Here is a 23,856-nt window from a genome sequence, read left to right on the forward strand (position 1 = left end):
AGAGTGGTGGAAGTGCGTTTTTGATACAGGACCATTGTATACACTCTGGTATTTATACCATATCATCGTTATTATCCTATTTTCCAATGTATCTACTTGTACAGCACCATTCATTTCTTCTGGCCCTTCATGTATCCCTCCAGCCTATCAAGAGTCTTCTGATCCTTGGCCTCCTGCTGAGCCACAGCCAGGGCTGCCTTGTACCGTTCATGAACAGCCTCGTCTGCTGCATCCAGACCCGGACCGGCAGCCTCGGCACCAGGTTCGTCATCGTCTCGATCGACCATACCTGTATCCTCGTCGTCATCATCCTCGTCAGTGTCCATATCTGATAGAGTATCGATTCTGTCGGGCTTTCCAACCTCGTCTCTGGGGTTATCTCCCTTGGGCTCCTCGATACCCATATCGTTCATGAGCCGAGTGAGGTCCTTTGCCTTCTGCTTCTTCTTGTCCTCCTCTCGCTGTGCGACTACTCGCTTTCGCTCTTCAGCATAGTCCTCCTTGTATTCCTTGACCTTGTGTCCCACGGCCTCCATGAAGTCGTCAAAGCCTTCTCCTGTGTAAGAACTGACAGACACCACATCCAGATGGTTGTAGAACTCCTCCAGCATGAGTGACAGCGAGTTCATGAGCGAGCCCATGTAGCCACTGGAGTTCTCTCCTTCGCCCGACAACTCAGGGTCATTTCGCAGCACCTCCTGAAACTTTTCAAAGTCCCGCATCCATTCCTTGAGGGTCGCAGCTTCTGCCACGTCGCACTTATTGAAAACAATGATCATGGGCAGCTTGGTCTTGTACAAAATCGAGCATGCGTATAGCATGTTGGACATGAAGGTTGCGGGTGAGGTGGCTCGGGGAGTATCAACAATGTATGCCAGCACTGTGGGGAAGGTTGTGGCTAGCGAATCGGTGATGATGGTTCCTGATGCGGACCAAATGAAACACTCAATCTGACCTGGGGTGTCGACAAGAATGTTGGAGATGGATCCGTCAGAGTCTCGCTTCTCAATGAGACCCAGCACTTGGTCGATCTTGGTGGAAAACAAGTTGAGAGAGGTCATGATGGCTCCGTTAGGGCCCAGATTGTAGTTTTCCATGACTTTTTTGTACTTTACCGAGTCTCGGATGTCTATGTTGGTGTGAAACGGCACCTTGAGCACAGCGGGGTCCAGGTTTATCACATACGGCTTCTTGCCGTCCTTGGCCGTAGAATGAAGGTGCGAGTTGAGCCGCTGCATAAAAGTTGTCTTGCCGCTGCCGGCCATTCCCACGCAGAAGATAGTGGGAGTGTCGGACTCGACATGGACGGGAGGCGCGGGAGTATCGGTCGAATCGGACATGGTTAGATGGGTGTAGAGAGATGTCTGTCTGCCTCGATATTGCTAAGGCGTAAAATTTAATATAGAGTTGTGCATATGATAGCTGCAGGTTGTTGGTGAACTAAAGATGTAAATACTGGGGGATGTAGTAGTATGCAAGCAGTAGAAATTGCAGCTAGTGGGTGTTTGTCAGACTGGGGCTCAAATGATATACTTGTAGCAAAAAAGATATTCAAATTTACTGTGTTTTGACGCCATAGGAAGACCCATTTCCCGCTTCTGGAAATCAAACTTTTGTCAAATTATATATCAAGACTGCAAACAGAGTGCAGTACATCTTGCCTTAGGTTAAACGTCTTAGTACAGTAGAAATACCAGCATTTGCCACCACTCTAACAACCACACATGAACCTCATCATTCCCTCGGTGTCCTGCGGCAACATTCCCCAGCTGACCGTTGATCTGCTGATTCACTCGCTGGACTTTTCTCTCGTCTCCAGGCTCGACGACTCGTACCTCCATCCATTCGCCTCCCCAGTGGATCATGTTGAAGGCCAGCAGGTTGAATCTGGACACGTTGCCACGGCCATTGAGCTCTACCGATCCGAGAAACTCGACACAGACGTGATTCAGATTCGCTCTCCACCAATTGCGGACTTCAAACAGGCCTTTTCTGCCCAGCTGGAAGAGCTGACCAAAAAGTACACCAACGTCATTGTGCTTGGATCGTCAGACGCAGGACTCAGAGAACAAGTGGGCGCACCCAAAATCGAATACTACACATCCGACCTTGCCACTCGATTCCAGACCCTGTCGCTGGATGGCCCCAAGGTCAAAGAAGTGCCTGCGGTGTTGCCAGGATCAGGCTACTTTAGATCACTGGTCAAGGGTCCTGCTCTGGGACTGGTCTTCTTTGCCTACGAAGGAGACAACTTTGGAGATGCACATCAGCTGGCTGATGCTGTGATCAGGTTACTGGGAGGATCTGAGATGAAGTGGACCCAGCCTGTGAGTTGGCAGGGAGCCTACGGACATGACGCTCCCCTCGGAGTTGAGCAGGGTGTTTATTGCTAGACAAATAATGAACGGAAACTACTAGTTGGAGTTGTAAATGCAATGAGCAATACTGTAAACAATTAGTCATGACCAATTGAAACTCGTTATGTCCATATTTGTAGTTACTCTCGAGTTGCAGCTCTTGTCACCCTTGCTTCTAAAGTGTCATCTATCATATAATCATTTAGCTAAACTGCTTAATCACTCTATCCTCCACGCCCACGAGAATGCTCTTGGGGTTGGCGAGAGCCAGGTTCTCAGCCTCGCCCTTGTACACGTTGGCGTACACAATTCCGGGTTGCATGGCACCAGCCTGGCCGGCTCCCATGGCCTGGACGCCTCCGGCCTGGTTCTGGCCTCCCAGAATCAGCGCGTAGATGGAATTGAGACCCATCAGATTGAGAAAGTACCACGACAGTGACGAGACCCATCGGACGTCGAGATCCTGGGTGTTGACACCGGACTGCAGCATGGCCTTGAACCGGATGGTGAGAGGGAAGGGCAGCTTCATGAGAATGAAGCCAGCAAAGAATGAGTTCACCCAGCCCATCATAAGGGTCTGCGGGATCACCATCATGGCCTGGCCCTTCATGGAGTCCATGACCTTCTCGAACTGGCCTGGATCGTTGAGCATCTGCGAGGGGTTGTTGTTGCCGTCATTTTCGGGGTCAGCGAGGTATTTGCCGGCCTTGAACTGCTCGACAAAGTAGCTCTGGCGCTTCTGGAAAGCCGTGTGGCTCAGATTGACGCCGTTGAGTCGCAGGTTGGATCCGTACATGAGAAACTGCTGCTGTCGGATGGTCATGGCGTCTCCGTTTTTGGGCGTCGGATTGAGCAGAATCGTGGCGTAGTGTCGAAGCACTCCGACGAGAATCATGACAAAGAAAATGGGGAACAAAACCCACACCCGTAACGACGGGTCGATAGTGAGATCCATCTTGCGCTGTGTGTGGTGGTGATGGATGATAGTGTTAGGTGTCGACATATTAAGTTGTGCAGTGTAGTCAAACATGCTGGACGAAAATAGTACGTGGGGAAGAAAAAAAAAGATCATCTAAGAACTGCTTGTAGAAGGAGTATTATAGACTGAAAACGCTTTATGGTGCTCTTGGTACTATCTTTGCTTGATTTATTAGCTCTTTTCTCCCAGATGTTGCTCTTGGTTCTCATTACCGCCCAGTGGAGTATCGTAAAAGGAGAATAGTGCGACCCAATTGACCCATGCGAAGAAAGTAAGTACAGTACAATAAAAAGCACCAATAATAACGACGAGCTGGAAGCTCTTCACATAAGAGGCAGTATTGTGTTAGACACAATATAAAAATATTACAAACAATGTGGCTTTGGTTATATGTTACTACAAGTAGTGTAGACTCTACTCTCTCTGTTCGCTTGTATAGTAAGACATCTAATACCATCTCGAAGTTTACTGTACCTTCAATTCGTACAAGTACATGTGTATGAGATCGAAGTGTTGTGTGCTGTGAGAACAGTACTGTCACCAGCTCCCTCATTCTGTCATACCCCTCTCATTACTCTCACTAATTCAAACCTCTATCAATAATCCTATTTTATACTCATGATATCGTCCTTCCTACTCGCCCCTCTCCGTTTAATAATCATCAGTGCCGGTGACAATGACATCGTTGATCTTGAGAATCATTCGGGTCAGCTGGGTGGCCAGCAGCAGCTGCTGTCGCTTTCCAATCAGAGGATCCACCACAAAGTTCTCTCGCATGTCGTTGTTGCCAGTGTTGAGGCAGTCAATGCCCAGTCGGGAGTTGCCCTCCTTGACCTGGCGCGACTTGACAGAAGCCAGACTCTCAATAGAAGAAAGGCCCGAGTTGTCAGCCAGAGCTGTAGGGATGGCCTCCAACGCGTTGGCAAAGGCTCGGAAGGCGTACTGATCGATTCCGGTCATGTGGTCGGCCTTCTCGGCAACGGCAATGGCACATGCAATTTCGGCAGCTCCTCCTCCGTAAACAACTCGGTTGTCTCGCACCAGGTTTCGAACCACACAGATGGCGTCGTGCAGAGCTCGCTTGGCCTCATCTACAATCATCTTGTTAGAGCCTCGCACAAAGACAGTCACGGCTCGGGGGTTGGCACACTCCTCGACAACCAGCATTCGGTCTCGGGTGGTTCCGAACTCGAGCTCTCGCACTCGTCCAGCGTGGCCGAGCTTAGCGGCAGACAGATCCTCGAATCGGGGCACGATTCGGGCGCCGGTGGCAATGGCCAGCAGCTCAATCTCAGGTCCTCCAACCCATCTAACGGCAGCAATACCGTTCTGAAGCAGCAGATGGTTAGCCTCGTCGTCAAATCCCCACTGGCAGATGACCAGATTGGCACCAGTAGCCTTGACCTTGGCCACCATGTCCTCAAAGGTCTTCTGCTCGTATGCCTGCAGCTTTCGGAACTCGTCGACGGAGCTAATATCGAGCTTGTGCTTGGTCTTGGGCTTGGGGGGCTCGAAGGGGCACGTCAGAATGGCAATCTTGACGTCGGTGATGTCTCGGGGCATCTGGGGGTGCGACATGTCCTTGTCCAGAACCACTCCTCGCACAAACTTGGTGTCTTCGAGGGATCCTCCGACCTTGCCATCGACCTTAATGAGCTCAAAGTCCACGTCCTTTCGGTCGAGGTCGGCCACAGCCAGAACAGCGTCCACGGCAATGTTTGTGAAGAGATCGTGGGCCTTGGACACAATCTTGGAGCCCAGGGAGGTCTTGGCGGCCTTGATGAGAGTCGACTTGTCAACGTCAGATACAGGCACGGTGTCGGCAATCTGCTCGAGTCGCTCCACGGCAACCTTGGAGGCCTGGTCGAAACCGTTGGCAATTCGAATGGGGTGGATACCCTTCTCGATAAGCTCGTAGGCCTGGTCAAGCAGAGCTCCGGCCAGAACCACAACACCGGTGGTTCCGTCTCCGATCTCGTCATCCTGAGACCGACTGAGCTCGACCAGAAGTCGTGCAATCTGGTGCTCAATCTCCATCTGGCTCATGATGGTGGCTCCGTCGTTGGTGATGGTGATGTCTCCATCAGGAGAAATGAGAATCTTGTCCAGTCCTCGGGGACCCAGGGAGGTCTTGACGATATCCGACACGGTTCGAGCGGCCAGGATGTGGCTCTTGACGGCCTCAATTCCGTGTGCGCGCTTCTTCTTTCCTTGGCTATGTTAGCGTGTCCTAGACTGTGTCTTGCCACCTTCAGCTTCCTCCTCTCGTGTCGTTTGTACTCACTCTCTGACAATAATGAAAGGCCGTCCCATTTCGTCCTGAGCCACAATGGCATTGGACATGTCAGGCATGGGCATTGTCTGTTGCTGGGCCATCTTGTGTTGTGTGTAGTTGGCTATGTGATGCACTGTAAGGTGTTTTCACTTGATCTGTAATAATTTCCCACCCCAAAGGTAAACGTTTACACACCTCCCAAAACTTCTAGGCCTTTCGGAAGGGTAAGTTTGAGGTCACGTGCCGCTGAGGCGGCAGCCTGGAGCAAAATGGGTGTTACGGGACAAGAACGAGACAAATAAACACATACAAACGTCTTTACCACGTGACTAATCCGTACTAGCTATTGCATGATTCTCTGGCTATTCTCAAACAGCTGACATGTTCTCTGTGAAGGCACCACCGCCTTGTACTACCCTTTCCATATAAGGTTCCCAAGACCAGAGGAGGCGGAATGAGGGAGGCGAATAATAGAGGCGGTGGTTGCTCGAAATGTAAGAGTATTTTGGGTCCTATGCGTGACTTGGATTCGTGTTGACAGTTCTACATGTGTTTCACTATTGAGAATTCAGTGAAAGCCACCTGATAGAGTCGTCTTCTTGTGTGTAGTATGATGAAAATCTTAGTTAAGCTATTTTGATGACCTTTACTGAAAGCCTCCTGTAGGCAGATGGAGGAACATTCTCATGAAACTCATTGAAAAATCGCGTTAAGCACTTGTCGCAAACCAAGCAATCTTCTTTAGTGGTTACTGACAGTTTCCAACAACCGAGATCGTGCCTTCGTCAACTCTACTGCAATGTTATTCCATTTCGTCAGGCTGCTCTGTTCAAGCTTAGTAATCATGTATGACTTCTCGTCATGGGGGCTTTCTTCTTCCTTTTCTCAATGTCACAAACTTCTATAAGTCAAAAATGCTATAAAGCTGTGGCTAAAGCACTGTTATCTCCTGTATTGGCCGTTTGGGGGCTTTTCTCGCCGGGGGATTTTCGATCTTTTGCCATATAAAACTGCCGAACACACTTTCTGACAACATCTCAAGTGAGGACGTGGCGTAATGGTAGCGCATTGGATTTCGGTTCTTCTGAACGACGTCCTCCAAAGGCTGCGGGTTCGAGTCCTGTCGTCCTCTCTTTTTTGCCTTATTTGCCCTTCTTGCTCTCTTTGTTGGCTACCCACCACACTGACACACCTTTTACGGCTTCCTTTTGAGGGCTATATTTTTTTTCTTACCTTGCTGCATGTTCTCATCCGTATCTGAACCTTAACAATGCTCTATTTCTGAAACTTTATTGAAATCAGTTGACATTGAGATGCGTGTTTAGGAGGAGTCATCTAACCACAAATAGAGCGATATTCTTGGCATTCTAAGCACTTGAGCAGTATCACTGACTGTGAATCACGTGCTTTGACTCTTAACCTTTGTTTGCTTTAGATCATTCCCGGAAGTGCTGCTTGCTGCACCATCAAGAAACGCCTGCATGCACATATCCTCACATCTCACATCTCGCATCATCACACACCCTACCAGTACCCACATACAATGGACGAAGTGACCAACAAGACAGAAAAGCTCGCATTGGAGAGCGCAGCCGACCAATTGAAAGAGCTCAAGGCAATTGTGAGCGCTGAGAAACCCGATCTGACGAAAATCTCCCCAGAAGCATTCGCCAAGGCCGTCAAAGAGGACCCCAAGCAGTGTCTACAAACATGTGCTGAACACGGACAGTTTGGAGCTGTAGCCAAGCTCGACATTCCACAGGACACGGTTATTGACGACTCGTTGTCGCTGCTCAAAACAAATCCGGACTTTTATCTTCAGGTGATTTGCATGCAAAAGAAGCCATTCGACAAAGCCACGTTCAAGAAACTGGTGGAAATCGCTCCCAGTTATGTTTCCAGTTTGGAGACGGAAGATCGGACAACTGCACTGGCAGTTATGATCATTGCGCGTCTATTTGAGGTGTTTCCCGCCGAGGCTGAGAAGGAATTGGGCTTTCAGATTGAGAACTTTCTGCTTGCAGAAACCACAGATAGCGTCATTACTGCCTTTTCACTACTGTCAGTACTCTTCTCGATTGATAGCGGCCGAGCAGCCGATATCTTCGCTTCGGAATGGATGCAGCAGTTCAAAATGACCCCTTCGATGACACATTCCGAACCTACCATGCTGGCCATTCTAGACTGTCTGTCTTCAGCCTGTGTTTCGAAACAGTGCCGAGAGATGATTGGCGCAAAGTTCGAGAAGGACCTCGTGCAATTGCTGCAAGCAACTGTTTCGCAAAAAATCAAATTGTACACTGCCACCATTCTCACCAAGCTGAGCTTCAAGCCAAAGGATCCCAAGCCCAAGGGAAGCGAGCCCCAGCAGGAGGAGCTACTTTCGACCCTGGAGTCGCTATCGTCCATTTTTGAGCAGTCTGTTCCCGACAAGGATCTCAGAAAACAGGCTGTGGAGGGTCTCGCGTATACCTCTCTGGACCAGAATGTGCGAATGGGCATCATTGTGAACGACGAGCTGCTCAAACAGCTCGTGGAGTGTCTCAAGTCCAACGACTCGTCGCTGGTCTACGGAGCCCTGTCTGTGTTTGCCAACTTGGCAGTCTATCCTCCTCGTCTGTCTCCTGATCAAAAGAAAGTGGCTGACTTGAAGAAGTATGCCGAGGCTGTCCAGGAGAAAGAAGAGGAGCTTGCACAGATCACCAAACAGACTGACAAACGTTGCAAGATTCTCGTAGACTTGAAAATCCCAGCTATTCTGTCAGCTCTAGTTAACAAGCTGAAACCCAATGCTCGTTCTGTAGCAGGTACTATTCTGACATCCCTGGCCGAGCAAAAGAGTCTGAGAGGCGTTCTGACGCAGCAAGGAGCGGTGGCTACGCTTCTGTACATACTTTGCGACACTGACGCGCAGCTGGAGCCCGCCTCCAAGGTATTCATCACCTCGGGGCTGGCCAAGCTACTGGTTTCTACCAATCCTAGTCTTGTTTTCGGCGCCAAAATCTCAGCCTCGGTGGCTGTCATTCCTCTGTTGGCCAACATAGACAACGACTTTTCGCCCCTCCCTCTTTTGGATTCATTCGAGTCTGCCCTAGCTCTAACCAATCTCGCCTCTTTTGACGATACCACCCGAAAGGTGATTATCAGCCACGGATGGGAGAAGATTGAAAACATGATGACTTCGCAGAACCCCATGGTGCAACGAAGTGCCGTGGAGCTGGTCTGCAACCTATCGCTTTCGCCCTACTGTGCCGAGAAGTATCTTGACGGAAGTAAGGCAGCCAACTCGCGTCTCAATCTACTGGTTGCTCTGACAGATCTATCTGATGAAGCGGGACGTCTAGCGGCTATGGGTGCTCTAGCCATGCTGTCCGAGTGGGATCCTGCTCCTCCCATTATGGTCAAGAACGAGAAGCTGATGGCCTGTCTGCAGCGCATTCTGGACAAAGATACAGAGGTGGAGATGATCTACCGAGCTGTGGCGTTAGTGGGCAATCTTTCGCAAAAGGAAGGAGGCAAATTGGGCTCTCTCAAACCTGGCCTATTGAGAGTCAAGTCTATGGTGAAGGACATGACAGCAGAGGTCGATGACATTCTTACTAGACTCAAGTAGAGGGCCAATTAGAACACTGTAGACACGGCTAAATAACGATTGATCAAAGAATGTGTCCGAGCTACTACAAGAAGGACAGTATGTAGGTACGCGGTAGCTGCAGTCACACGATGTCTCGAACTGTATTGGAAAGCAAAGTGGACGGACCTGGTGAACCCTCCTGTTTTTGAACCCTGCTAATGATTTGAAATGCCTCTTCTATGTGCTCTATCAAATGTCGCACACTTTTAGAGAGGCTGGTGGACGAGGGATGAGAAGGTCCCAATGACCAGAATGTACCAGTGTACACGTTACCACTTGGTTCTAAATACCTCACGCTATTACTAAATGGCTGGTATTTACTTTTGTTGTATCACGGACTGTACAACCCGTACTCCGGATGAGCTTCAGTTCATACGGTGCATACACGGCGTTGTGCTGTATGGTCTTTGCATGGAAGTGGTTGCTGTGGCGACAGGGCGCTCTCGTACACCTATCGTATGTACAGGCTTGTATTTACAGTCTGTAGCTAGCTACATGCTGTATAATTAGCAGCTCAGGTACCAACACTAATGCCCCTTCTTGCTATCTACAGTAGTGCTCGCCAGATCAATCTACCTGTACGTACAGCCCGGTCTCGGGGACAGTGATTTATTTAGACCCTTGCAACTTGCTTTTTCTCGGTGCGTAAATCCGTGATTTTAGTGAACTTTTTTTGCCAACAGAGCCAAATGAAAATTTAATCTGATTGCATGCCCCTGGCGAGCGTTACAGACGAGGAGGTGCCAAGCCGGCAATGTGGGAGGTGCAGTACAAGAGTCGAGACTACTAGTTGGAGGCTGAGTCGTGGCTGTGCATGAAGCGGCTAAGCGGAGCGGGAGCTCATGGCGCGTCACGTGACGGACTGCCGCCCTCCAACTATCTCTATTTTTTACAGCTCCATGTACCAGGCAAGACCACTCTAAGCTGCTTCACTTTGTCTTATTTTGCCTTCGTCTGCCTGGCGATTATTCTGCCCTTGCCTGTGGATTAAGGTGGTGTTGGGACATAGCGCAAATACACTGCACACACGTACAGGCTCAGACGCGTAAGTAGGCTGTACACACCTGTACACCTCACCCACACCCACCAAGTTCTTCTCAACCAGCTTGCTCACACGCCATGAGCACCGACGCAGAACTACAGACCATCTCGGGCCTCTCGGTGGCGTCCAAAAGCGCCCCGAGCACCCAGACCGAAGGAGTGACCGCCAGTGGCAAAGTGGAGTCGACTACCAACGCCGAAGAGGCCACCAGTGACGTGGAAGAGGAGGAAAACCCGCTGGTGGTGGCAGCCCGAGACGGCAACACCGCCGAGGTCAAGCGGCTATGTGAATCGGGCAGCTATTCGGTTCTGGACACCGCTGAGGATGGAGTGACTGCTCTCCATTGGGCGGCAGTCAACAACCGAATCAGCACGTGCCAGTATCTGGTAGAACAGGGAGCGGTGGTGGACGCCAAAGGAGGCCAGCTGAATGGCACGCCACTACACTGGGCTTGTCGCCGGGGACTGGTGTACATTGTACACTACCTGATCCAGAACGGAGCCGATCCGCTGAGATCAGACGTCCAAGGCTACAACGCTCTGCATCTCGCCACCCATTCGTCCAACGTCATGCTGCTGGTTTACCTGTTGCATCAGGGCCTTCCTGTCGATTGCCAGGACCCAAATGGGCGAACCGCTCTGCATTGGGCAGCCTACCAGGGAGACGCTCTGTCGGTAGACGTGCTGCTGAGATGGGGCTCGGACGTGAAGATCACAGACACCCAGGGCTTTCTGCCATTACATTGGGGTATTGTCAACGGCTCGCGAAACTCGCTTGCCCGTCTCATCGAAGAAGGATCCGACATGTACGCCAAAAGCAGTGACGGAAAAACTCCCCATGTCATGGCCGCTGAAATGAACACCACCGCACAGCTGGAGGGCGCTCTCGACGACTGTGGACGGTTCCCCGACGGTAGCCAAAAAACAAAATACTTCGACGCCCGAACCACTAATCTCTTGTGTTTCTTCACCCCCTTCATTCTCATTTTATTGGGCCTGGTGCTGTGCACCTTCTGTGGCCCCATTTTTGGGATCATTCTCACCGTGGCGACCCTGTTCGGATCTATTAAACTGCTAAAGACACTTGTGCTACCGTCTCTTTACAACGGACATGCTGCTCTACTGAAATCACCCTTCCAGGCAGGTATATTCACGGGCTCGGCCTTCTGGGTGACAGTCAAGTACCTAACTTCCGTCCTTCCGGCTACTTTTGCCTCCCACCCCATTCTCAACTTTTTCTTCGCCTCCATATTTGGTCTGGCCATGTACTGCTTCTTCAGATGCATGTCCATGGACCCCGGATATATCCCCAAGCTTTCTGGCATCACCGAGCAGAAGGAGGTCATCGAGACGCTCATTGAGCGGGGCGAGTTTGACACGCGACACTTTTGTTTCGTTACCTACGTGCGAAAGCCGCTGCGGTCAAAGTTCTGTAGACAGTCGAAACGAGTCGTGGCCCGGTTCGATCACTTTTGCCCCTGGGTGTGGAACGCCATTGGAGTCCGAAACCACCGCATGTTTGTGCTCTACGTGCTGTTTCTGCAGATTGGCATTCCTCTCTGGTTGGCTCTCAACAGCGCCTACTTTGGAGAGCTGCTTGAAATCAAGCGATGGGATCCCCTGGAGTTCTACCTTGTCATCTGGATCTCACTGCAACTCATCTGGATCACGTTCCTGTCCTTTGTGCAGATTTTCCAGATCTGCAGGTCACTCACCACCTCCGAAGCCGTCAACCTGCAAAAGTACGGCTACATGGGTGCTGATGACTACTCGTCGGTCCCTCTAGACCACTCTGCCGCCACAGCATCAGCCAAGTCCGTTATGAACGCCCATGGACACGCTGCAAAGTCGCCCTGCTTTTCCTCGGTGCTCAAACTGCTTGGAGTCGATCAGTTTGTGGCTACTGCAGGTGAAGCCATCAAGCATCGGGACAATCGGTCGTGGAAGGAGAAGAACCCCACCGACTCGGGCGCCGGAACTAACTGCTTCGACTTCTGGTTCCCTAATGGCAAGTTTGACCTCCTGGCAGTGTTTGAAGCTGGTAAGGGTGGAGGAGCCATTGGAGGCCATGCGGTGGACTACTACAAACTGTGGGACTTCCCCGATGTGTCTCCCAACCAGCAGCAGACCAACAACCGGTCCACTCGAGAAGATGGAGAGGCTCTTCTGGCCGAGTCTCAAGTTTGAGCATTGATAGATAGAGGAACGCTAACGTATATAATAAGCTTGTATAAAGAGAGAGTGTGTGAGAAACGTACTTGTACTTGTACATGTGCAAATATTTGAGTATACAGTATGACAGAAATTCATTTTTGAGTACTCCTTGTACTTCTCATAAGAGACACTCAAAACTACAATCAATGTTACTGAGTTTTGTTGAGTCTCTCTACTACAAGTAGTAAGTACAAGTATGTACTAGTATTTATTTTTTAAACTTTCAGACGCACAAGTTTTACACCACCTAAACAAGATCACCATACTTGTACTTGTATGCCAAATAGCCATAACTCATAATAAATTTACAGTACAAATACATATCCAACCCATCCGACCATTAGTAATTCCCCTTTTCTCCTCTTCAAATCACATACTCTCCCTGTTCCATCAACTGCAATGCTTTTTCCGTGGGGTTTCGAACCCGTCCTGACCGGCTCGTTGGAGACATTGAAAACGACATACTGAGAGGCTCCTTCTTCACTTTTGGAGACATCGATGGAGTCTTAGTTGCTGCTGGACTCGGTCTCTTCGCCTCAGGTGTCTTCTCGGGAGGGATTTCTTCTTCCCGAGAAGACTTTCGGGGTCTACCTCTTCCTCTAGGAGTCGGCGTGGACCCAGCAGGACTAGGAGTAGATGCATCAACACCGTCCGCAACTCTGGTTTCAGCCACCTCAGCCTCCTCCGCCTCCTTCTGTCTCCTCTCCATTGCCAGCTTTTGCTTCCAATGTAGCTTCTTCACCTTCGGGGTGCCTGTTGACGGAGTTTCTACTGTCGGAGTATTTACTTCCACTTTCTCATGTCCCACGGTTCCCCTTCGAGCTCTCTTCCAAGCTCGTTCCTCTCGTGAAAGCTGAGCCACATTGTCCCGCATCTCAACAGGCTCAGGAGCCGACTTTCTCGACCGCTTGGGTTTCTCCGGCAGCATAGAAACCCGTCCAGACCGTGTCTGTCGACCGGCCTGACTCCACTTCTTCAGCTCCTTCGGACTCATGTCCTCAATGCGCATACTGGTGATTTCCTGGGCAGGCTCCTCTTTGGTGTACTCCCACGACCAGGCCAGCGACTTGCGCTTCTTCTGCACCAACAAACCGTCCTCCTCGAAAATCTTACGATTTTTGGCACCAAACTGCTGAGCCACCTGTGGCTTGGAGAGACCCCAGTCCTCGTCCTCAAGCTTCTTTGGAGGCCGCATCATTAGCAGACACAGGGGAAGGGCATGCTTATGGTTAGTATACGGCCAGGCAAAGCTGTGGATAGCAGCATGTCTGTGGCACCGAGGACAAAAGTGGCCAAGTGTCTTGGGCCCGTCAGTGAGATTGTAGACTGAACAACAAGACACGCACGTCTGCGTTGCCCCAGAAACGGAGAAGCCATACACCCCCGTCAGAGCATACCTGGAAGGATCATAGGCCTGTTCCCGAGCAGCCTTGCACAGTCTGTCAAAGCTGAGATCTTCCTGGCTGAAAGACCATGATCCTGAGTTCTTGCGCTGAGCCCGTACATGTCGTTTGGACCGTTTGGAACGAGAACCGTCACCGTCGTCACGAGAAGACTCCTCATCTCGCGACATAGCAGTGCTATCGTCTCGCGACTCACTGCCGCTCACCAGGCAGCTCTCCATATCCTCACTTCCGCCTCTCTCGTCTAGAACCGACAGTCGGTCGTTGAACCGCACTCGTTCGTCCGTGTTGTGCATGCCAAGATAGTGGTGGTTTCGTCGGGCACTTTTTGGTTGAATGAACGGCGGAACTTGTGATTCGGGTGATGTGGTGGTATCTGGGCTGGGTAGAGACGGGAACCTGATTTCAGCACTGGCCCCATTCAAAATGGGGTCGATCGTTGGGTCCTGAAACTCATTTGACGACTGCGACAAAGCTGTTGTTGATTCATTAACAGGAATAGCCTCTTGAGCAGGAACAACAGTGGACACCTCAGTGACAGTGGCTTCAGACACTTCTCCAACAGGTACAGGGAGAGGGGTACTATCTGCTGTGTGAGACTCGATTTTAGGGATCAATGGCCAGTTCTTGCTGGTGGAGATCTCAATAGCTTCTTCCGAAGTTTCTCTAGATGATTCTGACGAGCCTCGACCTCCCTCTCTGAGTTCGGGGGTCCCTCCCTCTCTCTGCTCTTGCCGTTTCTTTCTCCGTTGCAGTTCAATTTTTGTTAGCTCATCCATGTCGTCGTCGCTCTCCTCCTCACTAGACTCCTGTGGGCTTCCATACAGGCCTCTGGAGTTCTCCTCGCATGTCTGGCACAGACACTCCTTGTTTCTGCGTCCGAAATAATTTTCTGCGTATTTGACAGTGATTTCGTCGCCCACATTGATGGGCTTGACAGCCTGGATCACCATGCCTGAAGGAACAGGAACAAACCGAGCGTTGGCACTACAGTCGTGGTTGACAAATCGAGCAGGGCCTAGCATGAGACAGTTTCCGCCTCTTCGTGAGGAGTGGAGCACAGAAAAGTCGTTGGCAAGGGCCAGCTCTTCGTCCTTGGTCATCTTGGCCAGACAACCAGACAGACCGACAATCTCGTCTCCCCGGTTGTATCTGACTCTGGAGATGACACAGGACTCTCCTCGGTTGGAGCGGCACTTGTAACGCATGGACACGTTGATTTCAAACCCGCACGACGCCTTGTAGATGGTCAGGTATCGAACTGTGTGTCTTTGGAACTCTTCGTAAGCCAGTGGACTAAGCCGTCCTCGGTATCCTCTGACCTCCTTGAGCTCCAGAAACGCGTTGGTGGCCTTCTTCACCGCCAGATTAGCCGCAGCTCCGGTCTCGCAGGCGGCAATGGAGCGCACCAGGTCGTGGATATGACGATCTGAAATGCCGCGTAACGGCTTGTAGTGCACGGAGGCCTTGCGGACCTCGGCCCAGTAGAATACGCGCTCCAGCAGCAGGTCGGTGAGAGCGTCGTCGATGGTTGCCAACTCCCCGGGCGTGACCGTGATCATTGTGCTGTTGACGGGTCGTTAGATGGTCGTTAGTATGGCTTGTGTACAGCTTTGAATTTAGCAAAAGATGCGTGCTTTCATGCATGTGGGGGTCACAGTGGTGTGGTTGTTCTGAAGGGTGTGGGGAGAGTGTGTATATAAGAGGGTGGTTCCCGGGTGAATATTCGACATGGAAAACTCGTTTTATTTCTTTCAGGTGGTATTTACGTCGTTGCCAGGGGTTTTTCTGCTCTACAACTTGTGCATTAACTGTCACCCATCTGAGCTACTACTCCTCATGCGCCCTACACCCATAGCTGACTGACAAGGGTGATTCATAAAAGAGAGCTTGTATGAAAGACTGTGTATAACAGATATGAGGCTCTACAGTATGAGGCTGTGGTTACCGAGCCGGGTTGTACCATCACTTTTTATTGCATATCCTGTAATAATCAGAAAGATGGTGCAAGAACCAAAAACAGCCGTATATTCGTATGTACTCGTTCTTGTTCTATCTGTCCTGTCACACGTCAGCGGAAACTAGCCAACTAGTGGCTTATAGACGTGTTTTGAGAGCCGTACTATACAGAATCGTATCTCTGTCTCTGTTGTTTACGACTCTAGAAACCAGAAATGGTTTCAGAGTGGTCTTCAGAGTGGTCACACACAACCACTTATGCCCGAACTGCATCCCATCGCATGTTTCAGATCAGGCCGAGACGGTTTAAATCGGGTTTAAATCACCCCAGAGCGTTTGAATTCGATCTTGAGGGGATAACGACCCACCAACTAACGACATACAAGTGCTACTGGACGAGGTTGAGTACATTTACTGTATACAGTACCAGTGTTAAGTACCGTACGGTACTTGTAGTACTGTCAGAGTTAGAGGCAACAATATTTACTGTTTTGGTGTGCAGTACATACGAGTGTACTACTGGAATCGACTGAGATGGGGGGGGGATGTAGAGAGTCATCGTTGGGGTATCCGTACAGTATACTTGTACCACTGTGCAGGTGTAGATCTGTCAAATGAAAGGTGATTAAAGACTTCTCCATATCAAATCCCTTCTTTCTTTTCTTCGGAAGCCCTATCTTTCCGCAACTCCAGTTTCACCTTGTTGCTACAGTAAATAAACGCTATCCTTGACTTTCTTTCAACTAAATTAGGTGCAATGCTTACCCAAGTTTGTTAGCCGTCTACACCACAGCATCGGTCACAACTCCACCAGTAGACTAGATATACAAAATCAAAACACATATCCGCACTCCACGTAATCACTAAACCTCAAAACCTGCCCTACCTTTTCAACAACTCCCTAACCTGCCGACCCTCACATGCAACCCCGCCATATTACTCAGCTTATCACGCACCACCCACAAGTACACTCTATTTCAGCATGCGCAAAAAACGAGTGATCGGAACCAAGGTGGAGCCGGTGAAGGAGCCCAAGGTGGTGCAAACAAGCGCCGCTCCCACTCCGCCACCCCCGCCGACCCCGCCGGTCGTCTCCACGGCGTCCCCAGGCCCCGAATCACACTCAGCCACTTCGCTGACATGTCCGATTTGCGAGGAGACAATGTTGACGCTGATGCAACTGAATCGGCACATTGACGACGTACACGGTGATGGCAAGGTAAAGGGCAAGACACGGGCGTCCAGCGAGAAACCACACACGAAACCGCGACCCACCGACGAAATGGTGACCAGACGGCACTGGAAGCACCCCGGACCGGGCCAAACATGCCACTATCCGGACTGCAAACGCAAGCTGGGAGCCAGGAACGGCTCAAGGCACTGCCGACATTGTGGAAACATCTTCTGCCACGGCCACAGTCGCTACAGAATGAAGTTGAGCCGAGATGCTCACCACCAACCAAAGGGCGGTATCTGGTGTTGGGTGTGCAAGACTTGCTACACGGGCAGAGAAGGGTACAATGACACGACAGGTACTGAAAGAGATCTGACGCAAGAGTTCAAGAAAAAACGCCAGGCGAAAATCGACATCCAGGAGCTGTCCGTCAATAAGCTGGAAAACAGACTGAGACGACTTGCGGAGGAAAGCATAGAGAACGAGAGCTCGGGACCCTGGTGGAAACCCAAGGCGGCTGTCACAGCCTCAGTACCATGGCAGGAAGACTCAACACAGCCCAATTGTCCGGAATGCCAGGTCAAATTCACCTTTCTGATCCGCCCTCATCATTGCAGGGTGTGCGGAAAGGTGGTGTGTGGACAGACATCCACACAATGTTCTCTTCCTGTTGGTGTGAACATTTTAATCAACAGTCTCGATATGAAAGAGGAGTTCAGCGACACCATTCCAACAGATTGCGAACCCATACGGATCTGCATGACTTGCAAGAATACAGTCTTTGGTAGACGTAACTTTCAGCGGGATGTCAACTCCGATCCCAGCGAGCTGCTTAAGCTGTACAACACCATGACCCATCTGACCACTTCCATCGAAAACATGATGCCTCGGTTCCAAAAGGAGCTTGAGGAGACGATTGCGTCCAAAAAGATGGCCGGTATGCATCCCAAGGACATTTTGGCAGCGTCCAAGCTGCGTAAGCGTCTTCTCGATACCTTTTCGCAGCTAGATTCGGCTGCTAGAAGAGTAGGAGCACTGGAGGGACTGTCTCCTACAGAAGAGCGAATACAGCAACAGATATACACAGCTGCGGTGTCATTTCTACAAGAGAAGATGCTGCCCTTGAAAACGCTTCCCAAGGTGCTGGGTAGTGAAGCTACAGCCCCCGAGCCAGCTAAACCCCGTCCTCCTGCCAACTACAAGGCACTTCAGCAACAGCTGGTGGTCATGGAGGAACAGAGGTTTATGGTGGAGAACATGATGCTGGAGGCCAAGCAGAGGCGAAAGTACGACGAACTGGGGCCTTTAGAGATGTCTGTGAAGGATCTCGATAAAGAGATTGAAATTCTGAGGAAGAGGCTAGGAGATGAAGCATTTGTTTAATCTCAGTTTAGAGCAGCACCACGAAGGAATATTTGTACTCATAGAAAGTGCTAGCGACCCTATGGCATGATACTGTATGTATCAGAACAGTAATGAATAATGAATGATGACAATTATGTATATTACTTGTGGCGGATTCGGTGACTGTAGATAATTGTACAAGATACAACTATACTTGAACATCACATACGAGTGCGGAACATTTCAGAACGTGAAAATGTTCTGTGATTCTAGATCAAGTCTGTAATTACTCCATACTCTATCCAACATACATTAGCTATACTTGTCCTTCTAAGACCGATCGAAGAGCCCATCATCATCATCGTAGTCGTCTCCTCCGCTGACGGACCAATCGTCCGAGTCGCCCATTTCGCTGTCATCGTCATCATCGTCATCTTCGTCATGGTCGTCAGTGTATTCGTCGGACTCCATCAAACCCTCCAAGGACAGCTGTAGCATGGTTTCGTTCTTGGCCACCTTGCCAGCCTCCACCTTGTATCCTCCTTCAACATTGCAGCCTGTGAGTTTGGCCTTGGTACCGACTGTGGTCTTAGTTCCGACCAGACAGTTCTCCAGAGTAACGTCATCGGCAATGAAAGCGCCGTCAAAGATGACACAGCCGTTGATTCGACATCGTTTGCCGATGGTGCAGTTGTTTCCAACCACAGATCGCTTTATACTGGTTCGCTCGCCCAGCTGGGTCTCTTCGCCGACCAGAGAGTCGACACCAACAGTGGCAGCTCCCTTAACAGCTGGAGCGGGCTTCTGGGCAGTGGCGTTGGCCTTGGCTCTTGCCTTCAGAATCACTCGGTTCATTTCCATGTATGCAGACAGGTTGTTTGCTCGTGCAAAGGTATTGGAGTCCAGAACGCACAGAGACACAGACTTGAGCGGCTTCGCATGTGCCCACGACCGTCGGGCAATGTCTCGAACCACTCGGTCCCACTGTCGGCCTTTGGCCAGAATGGTGTGTGCCTCCTCCTGTTCTTGTCTGACAGGCGACGAAGATCGGGTGTCGGGATCTTCGTCTGTGGAATCCTCCTCAGGGGCAGCCTGAGTCTCGGTGATGACTCTACACACGTCGGCAGTGCAGAAGTAGACGGACGCATTGAGCAGCTGTGTGGAGACCAAAGACTTAGGGAAGTGCCACAGCATGGATCGGCGGATGGGCATGGTCTTCTTGTTCTCAATGTAGTCACGCGAATACGAGTCCAGCAGCCGCGGGGTTCGCGAGTCCAGCGATGAGTGCACCGTCACGTCCTTGAGCAATGACTTCTTGTCCACGTTCTCCAGGGTATTGGGGTAGTAGAAGGCTGTGAGAAGCGAGTCCGAGTCTCGGCTTCGGTAGGTGTCGACCAGCGAGCTGGCGGGAATGTCTGTGATAAAATCGCAGCAAACCACAATGAAATCAGAGGGTTCCCCTCGAGTCAGCTCCAGAATGAAGTCTCCAGACTTCGCATCGGTCTTGGAACAGATAGTCACGTTGGAAGCCACAACTGAGGTGGAGTGCTCAGCCTTGAAAGAGTCCACGTAGGCGGAAATCTCCGCCTCGTCAGCTGTAGAACAGCACACAAACACCTTGGGGTTGGGGATGGTCTCACACCATTTGAGGGTGTAGTCGATCACAGGCACGTTGGCCATGGGAAGAAGGGCCTTGGGCACTCCAGACGCTCTCACGGACGAGAGAGGTGCCATGTTTTTGCCCTGGCCGCACAGAATGAACACTTTGAAGTCGGCTCCCATTGTAGCAGAGGAGATTTAGCACAGAGTGGTGGTGGTGTGTGCTTTATGTGATCTTTTATGTGCTTCTTTTCAATGCTAATAAATTTCACTGCACATGGAGCTTGCATCGGAGTTTATTTGACGGGGATGGCGGTGTCTGTAACAAGATGTGGAGATATCCTATCGATAAGATAATGATGGAAGCAGATTGTCTGAGAAATTACAAGAAGAATGCACTTTTCAGATTATATGTGGGATCTATATTGGTAGAGTTGGATAGACCTATATTCAAAGTCATTCTGAAGTAAAATGAAAGATAGTTCAACTGTTGGGTGAAGTAATGTGACAATTTGGTTAAGTTACTTATACGCTTATGTAATCAATAATTAGATGTACACCTCTTTCTCCTCAATGGGGTTTCTCACTTTATTTATGGATTTGTCATTGTGTCTATATTACAGCACATCAACTACGGGTACCTCTACTAGATCTGTGGTTGCATAACCACCAAGAGCGAATGGGTCCACCCATACCCATCCAGACTCTGTTACCTCACGTAATCCTGTGGAAGGTGTCAGAATACGAGGTTTTAGAGTAGTTGTGGAGTAATGGGGATATTGAGAGCAATAAGTGAGGAATATAAAAGCGATTGATGATCATTTATTCCCCGATATTCTGTCTATATTTGTCATTACTGTACTCTCACCTTCACTCACCTCGCCACCATACGCCACTCTTCTACCAAACACTAATATTGGGAGGTGCATCACCACTTCACATATTAGAACCTCAACGCTCCAGTTACTACATCAGTACAACACACCACAACACACACAACATGGAAAACGACCCGCTGCTCGCAGCTCTCAACCAGGAGGCGCCCGAGGTGGCTGCCACACCCACAGATCCCGAGCGGGAAAAGGCGATCGAGTCGTTCAAGAGAAAACTCAAGGAGCATCGAGAGTACGAGGTCAAGCTCAAGGACTTGCGACTGGGCATCAGAGACCTCGAGCGCAAATTCGACAAGACCGAGGACGACATCAAGGCGCTACAGTCGGTAGGCCAGCTGATTGGCGAGGTTCTTAAGCAGCTGGATGAGGAGCGGTTCATCGTCAAAGCCTCCAACGGCCCCCGATACATTGTGGGCTGTCGGTCCAGCATCAAGAAGGAGAAGCTGCTGCAGGGTGTGCGTGTGTCTCTGGATATGACCACTCTGACTATCATGCGAATTCTTCCCCGAGAGGTCGATCCTCTTGTCTACAACATGACCACGTTTGAGCCTGGAGAGCTGACCTTCTCCGGTATCGGTGGCCTCAACGAGCAGATCCGTGAACTCAGAGAGGTCATTGAGCTGCCTCTGAAGAACCCCGAGCTGTTTTTGCGAGTCGGAATCAAGCCTCCCAAGGGTGTGCTTCTGTACGGCCCTCCCGGAACAGGAAAGACCCTGCTGGCCAAGGCCGTGGCCGCCACTATTGGCGCAAACTTCATCTTCTCGCCCGCCTCAGCTATCGTCGACAAGTACATTGGAGAGTCTGCCCGTCTGATTCGAGAAATGTTCGGATACGCCAAGGAACACGAGCCCTGTATCATCTTCATGGACGAGGTGGACGCCATTGGAGGACGTCGATTTTCCGAGGGAACCTCCTCCGACCGAGAAATCCAGCGAACGCTCATGGAGCTGCTGAACCAGATGGATGGTTTCGACTATCTCGGAAAGACCAAGGTCATCATGGCCACCAACCGGCCCGATACTCTGGACCCCGCCCTGCTGCGAGCAGGCCGTCTGGACCGAAAGATCGAGATCCCACTGCCCAACGAGGCCGGCCGTCTGGAGGTGTTTAAGATCCACGCTGCTGGCGTTCAGAAGCAGGGCGAAATCGATTACGAGGCCCTGGTCAAGATGAGCGACGGTTTCAACGGAGCAGATATCCGAAACGTGGTCACCGAGGCTGGCTTCTTTGCCATCCGAGACGATCGGGACTACATTGTTCAGAACGATCTGCTCAAGGCCTGCAGAAAGGTGTCCGAGAACAAGAAGCTGGAGGGTAAGCTCGAGTACGAGAAGTTGTAGTAGACTAGTTAAGCATTTAATCGCAAGTGAGAGTGTAGTTTGCCTGTAGTGCCAAAGCACTATTATGTTTCAGCTGTGGCATATGATGTATACTGATAATGAGTTTATCACGATGTTGCCATGTTCAGCTACGTTGTCAACTATTACACTCCATCGAGATCGTACTGAGAGAAAACGACCTGGTTGCTACTTGTATCATGAGCATGCTTTCGTTATAATGTCATCAATTTCCATATGAATGTCCTTCGTTATCTATGGCCACTTGTCTCTTAAGAGATCATCTCCATCACCCTATAATCATCATCCTCCACCTCCTCTGGAATACCGTGAATCGTGGCTTTGTGGAAATCCTCATCCAGTCTTCTCTTGGCCTTTGCAAACTTGTTCCCAAAGTTCTCTCCATCCACCACAATGTCCCCCTTGATGAGTTTCTCCTGTGAGACCATCCAGGCGTCAAGACTTGGGACTTTCAGATCCGGGATCGTTCTGAATGGCACAAAAAAGCCAGTCCTGAACGAGTTGAAGTGTGTGCGGTTCTTGAGCCGGGGAGAAGACAGATCTGTCGTCATAACATGGACATGGACATGATTCATGCTGGGCACCGAGTGGATGCCTGACTGGATCTTCACGTCCTTGGAGTATCCCTTTGTACGAATGAACTCGACAGCAACCATTTTCTCAACTTTTTCCACCATGGCACGAGTTTTTTCGTACAGGTTGTCGTCTTCAAACGCCTTTAGAGGATGGGTATCGGGCTTGACAGCCTTGGGTAACACCAGGTAATGGATATGTGATTTCGGGAACGCATCTTTGATCACGACAAAGTCTGGTGTGTCGAGAGTCACATCGTTGGGGAATTTTTCAGGACTCTTTATGTACTGACCTAGTGCGTATTTCCATGACATGTTTGAGAGTGATGCCGTATGTATCAGACTGTGTGAGACGTACTTTTATACACTCCAACGCATTGGGAGCAGGAGCAGGAGGTAGAAAAAGACGATGGCGAAGAACAATCAAAACGACGCAATGCGAGTATTTCGAGACAGTTTTTGAGATGGATCGACAAAGTATGGCATTGTGATCTCATTACTTAGTTTTACTTACCATTGCTTCCCCCTGGTAGTGGAATTAGCAGGATCTTTCTAGCAGGTAAAATGCTTACAAAAGCTAGGATCTTACTTGATCGTTTACTTGACCTAATACTTGGCTCTACCTCTACCATTTAAGAACCAAACAAAAAGAAAGAAGAGAAAAATCGAATAACATGGCGGGCCTCCCATCCCCAGAACTAAACGCCTGTCTACTCCACGACATTTGCCGTTACTGAACCACCATCTCATCAGACAACATTGCTCCACCTACAAGTAGCCCACTTTTCAGTCAAGTGCGGCTACAGTAACAGTCTTCCGTAGGAGTCTGGAAGAGCCATGAGTGAAAAAAAAAAAAAAAAAAAAAAAAAAGGGCTTTAATTGATGATACAATGTGTATTTGTACCACACAAAGGACCTATCATACTGGTCACGTGACAGTTGTATATTGACCCCATCCCTCGATCTCACCTAACTGACCACGTGACGACAAGTGCAAGGACGAGTACACTTCTCATTGGGATCTACAAGGGCATGCTTCAATTTCCCTTTTCGT

At 50.1% G+C, this 23,856-nt stretch overlaps 11 protein-coding genes and 1 non-coding gene across 12 annotated transcripts; 6 read left to right on the top strand and 6 right to left on the bottom strand.

Moving 5' to 3' along the window:
* Positions 1-110: 110 nt before the first annotated feature.
* Positions 111-1,340, bottom strand: YALI1_E25671g (uncharacterized protein; the record flags this gene model as incomplete). Its single annotated transcript, XM_504237.2, has 1 exon — positions 111-1,340. The coding sequence occupies one exon, from the start codon at positions 1,338-1,340 to the stop codon at positions 111-113; it is 1,230 nt and encodes a 409-aa protein (XP_504237.1).
* A 384-nt stretch (positions 1,341-1,724) lies between these two features.
* On the top strand, positions 1,725-2,393 carry YALI1_E25675g (uncharacterized protein; the record flags this gene model as incomplete). The annotated part of the gene is made up of 1 exon (XM_504238.3): positions 1,725-2,393. One exon carries the CDS (start codon positions 1,725-1,727, stop codon positions 2,391-2,393), a length of 669 nt encoding a protein of 222 aa, XP_504238.1.
* Positions 2,394-2,559: 166 nt separating this feature from the next.
* YALI1_E25692g (uncharacterized protein) lies at positions 2,560-3,429 on the bottom strand (the record flags this gene model as incomplete). The annotated part of the gene is made up of 1 exon (XM_504239.3): positions 2,560-3,429. The coding sequence occupies one exon, from the start codon at positions 3,427-3,429 to the stop codon at positions 2,560-2,562; it is 870 nt and encodes a 289-aa protein (XP_504239.2).
* A 558-nt stretch (positions 3,430-3,987) lies between these two features.
* Positions 3,988-5,712, bottom strand: YALI1_E25713g (uncharacterized protein; the record flags this gene model as incomplete). The annotated part of the gene is made up of 2 exons (XM_504240.3): positions 3,988-5,551; positions 5,621-5,712. 2 exons carry the CDS (start codon positions 5,710-5,712, stop codon positions 3,988-3,990), a joined length of 1,656 nt encoding a protein of 551 aa, XP_504240.1.
* A 942-nt stretch (positions 5,713-6,654) lies between these two features.
* On the top strand, positions 6,655-6,743 carry YALI1_E25724r. Its single transcript has one exon. It is a non-coding gene; the product is annotated as a tRNA-Arg (tRNA).
* Positions 6,744-7,154: 411 nt separating this feature from the next.
* YALI1_E25729g (uncharacterized protein) lies at positions 7,155-9,224 on the top strand (the record flags this gene model as incomplete). Its single annotated transcript, XM_504241.3, has 1 exon — positions 7,155-9,224. The coding sequence occupies one exon, from the start codon at positions 7,155-7,157 to the stop codon at positions 9,222-9,224; it is 2,070 nt and encodes a 689-aa protein (XP_504241.2).
* A 1,140-nt stretch (positions 9,225-10,364) lies between these two features.
* Positions 10,365-12,473, top strand: YALI1_E25761g (uncharacterized protein; the record flags this gene model as incomplete). Its single annotated transcript, XM_504242.2, has 1 exon — positions 10,365-12,473. The coding sequence occupies one exon, from the start codon at positions 10,365-10,367 to the stop codon at positions 12,471-12,473; it is 2,109 nt and encodes a 702-aa protein (XP_504242.1).
* A 391-nt stretch (positions 12,474-12,864) lies between these two features.
* Positions 12,865-15,465, bottom strand: YALI1_E25812g (uncharacterized protein; the record flags this gene model as incomplete). The annotated part of the gene is made up of 1 exon (XM_504243.3): positions 12,865-15,465. The coding sequence occupies one exon, from the start codon at positions 15,463-15,465 to the stop codon at positions 12,865-12,867; it is 2,601 nt and encodes an 866-aa protein (XP_504243.3).
* A 1,379-nt stretch (positions 15,466-16,844) lies between these two features.
* Positions 16,845-18,419, top strand: YALI1_E25826g (uncharacterized protein; the record flags this gene model as incomplete). The annotated part of the gene is made up of 1 exon (XM_504244.3): positions 16,845-18,419. One exon carries the CDS (start codon positions 16,845-16,847, stop codon positions 18,417-18,419), a length of 1,575 nt encoding a protein of 524 aa, XP_504244.3.
* Positions 18,420-18,710: 291 nt separating this feature from the next.
* YALI1_E25859g (uncharacterized protein) lies at positions 18,711-20,162 on the bottom strand (the record flags this gene model as incomplete). The annotated part of the gene is made up of 1 exon (XM_504245.3): positions 18,711-20,162. The coding sequence occupies one exon, from the start codon at positions 20,160-20,162 to the stop codon at positions 18,711-18,713; it is 1,452 nt and encodes a 483-aa protein (XP_504245.3).
* A 631-nt stretch (positions 20,163-20,793) lies between these two features.
* YALI1_E25866g (uncharacterized protein) lies at positions 20,794-22,212 on the top strand (the record flags this gene model as incomplete). The annotated part of the gene is made up of 1 exon (XM_504246.3): positions 20,794-22,212. The coding sequence occupies one exon, from the start codon at positions 20,794-20,796 to the stop codon at positions 22,210-22,212; it is 1,419 nt and encodes a 472-aa protein (XP_504246.2).
* A 269-nt stretch (positions 22,213-22,481) lies between these two features.
* YALI1_E25889g (uncharacterized protein) lies at positions 22,482-23,117 on the bottom strand (the record flags this gene model as incomplete). The annotated part of the gene is made up of 1 exon (XM_504247.3): positions 22,482-23,117. One exon carries the CDS (start codon positions 23,115-23,117, stop codon positions 22,482-22,484), a length of 636 nt encoding a protein of 211 aa, XP_504247.1.
* Between the last annotated feature and the right edge of the window lie 739 nt (positions 23,118-23,856).

The sequence above is a fragment of the Yarrowia lipolytica genome, chromosome 1E (assembly GCF_001761485.1).
Source record: "Yarrowia lipolytica chromosome 1E, complete sequence".
NCBI classification, from domain to species: Eukaryota; Fungi; Ascomycota; class Dipodascomycetes; order Dipodascales; genus Yarrowia; species Yarrowia lipolytica.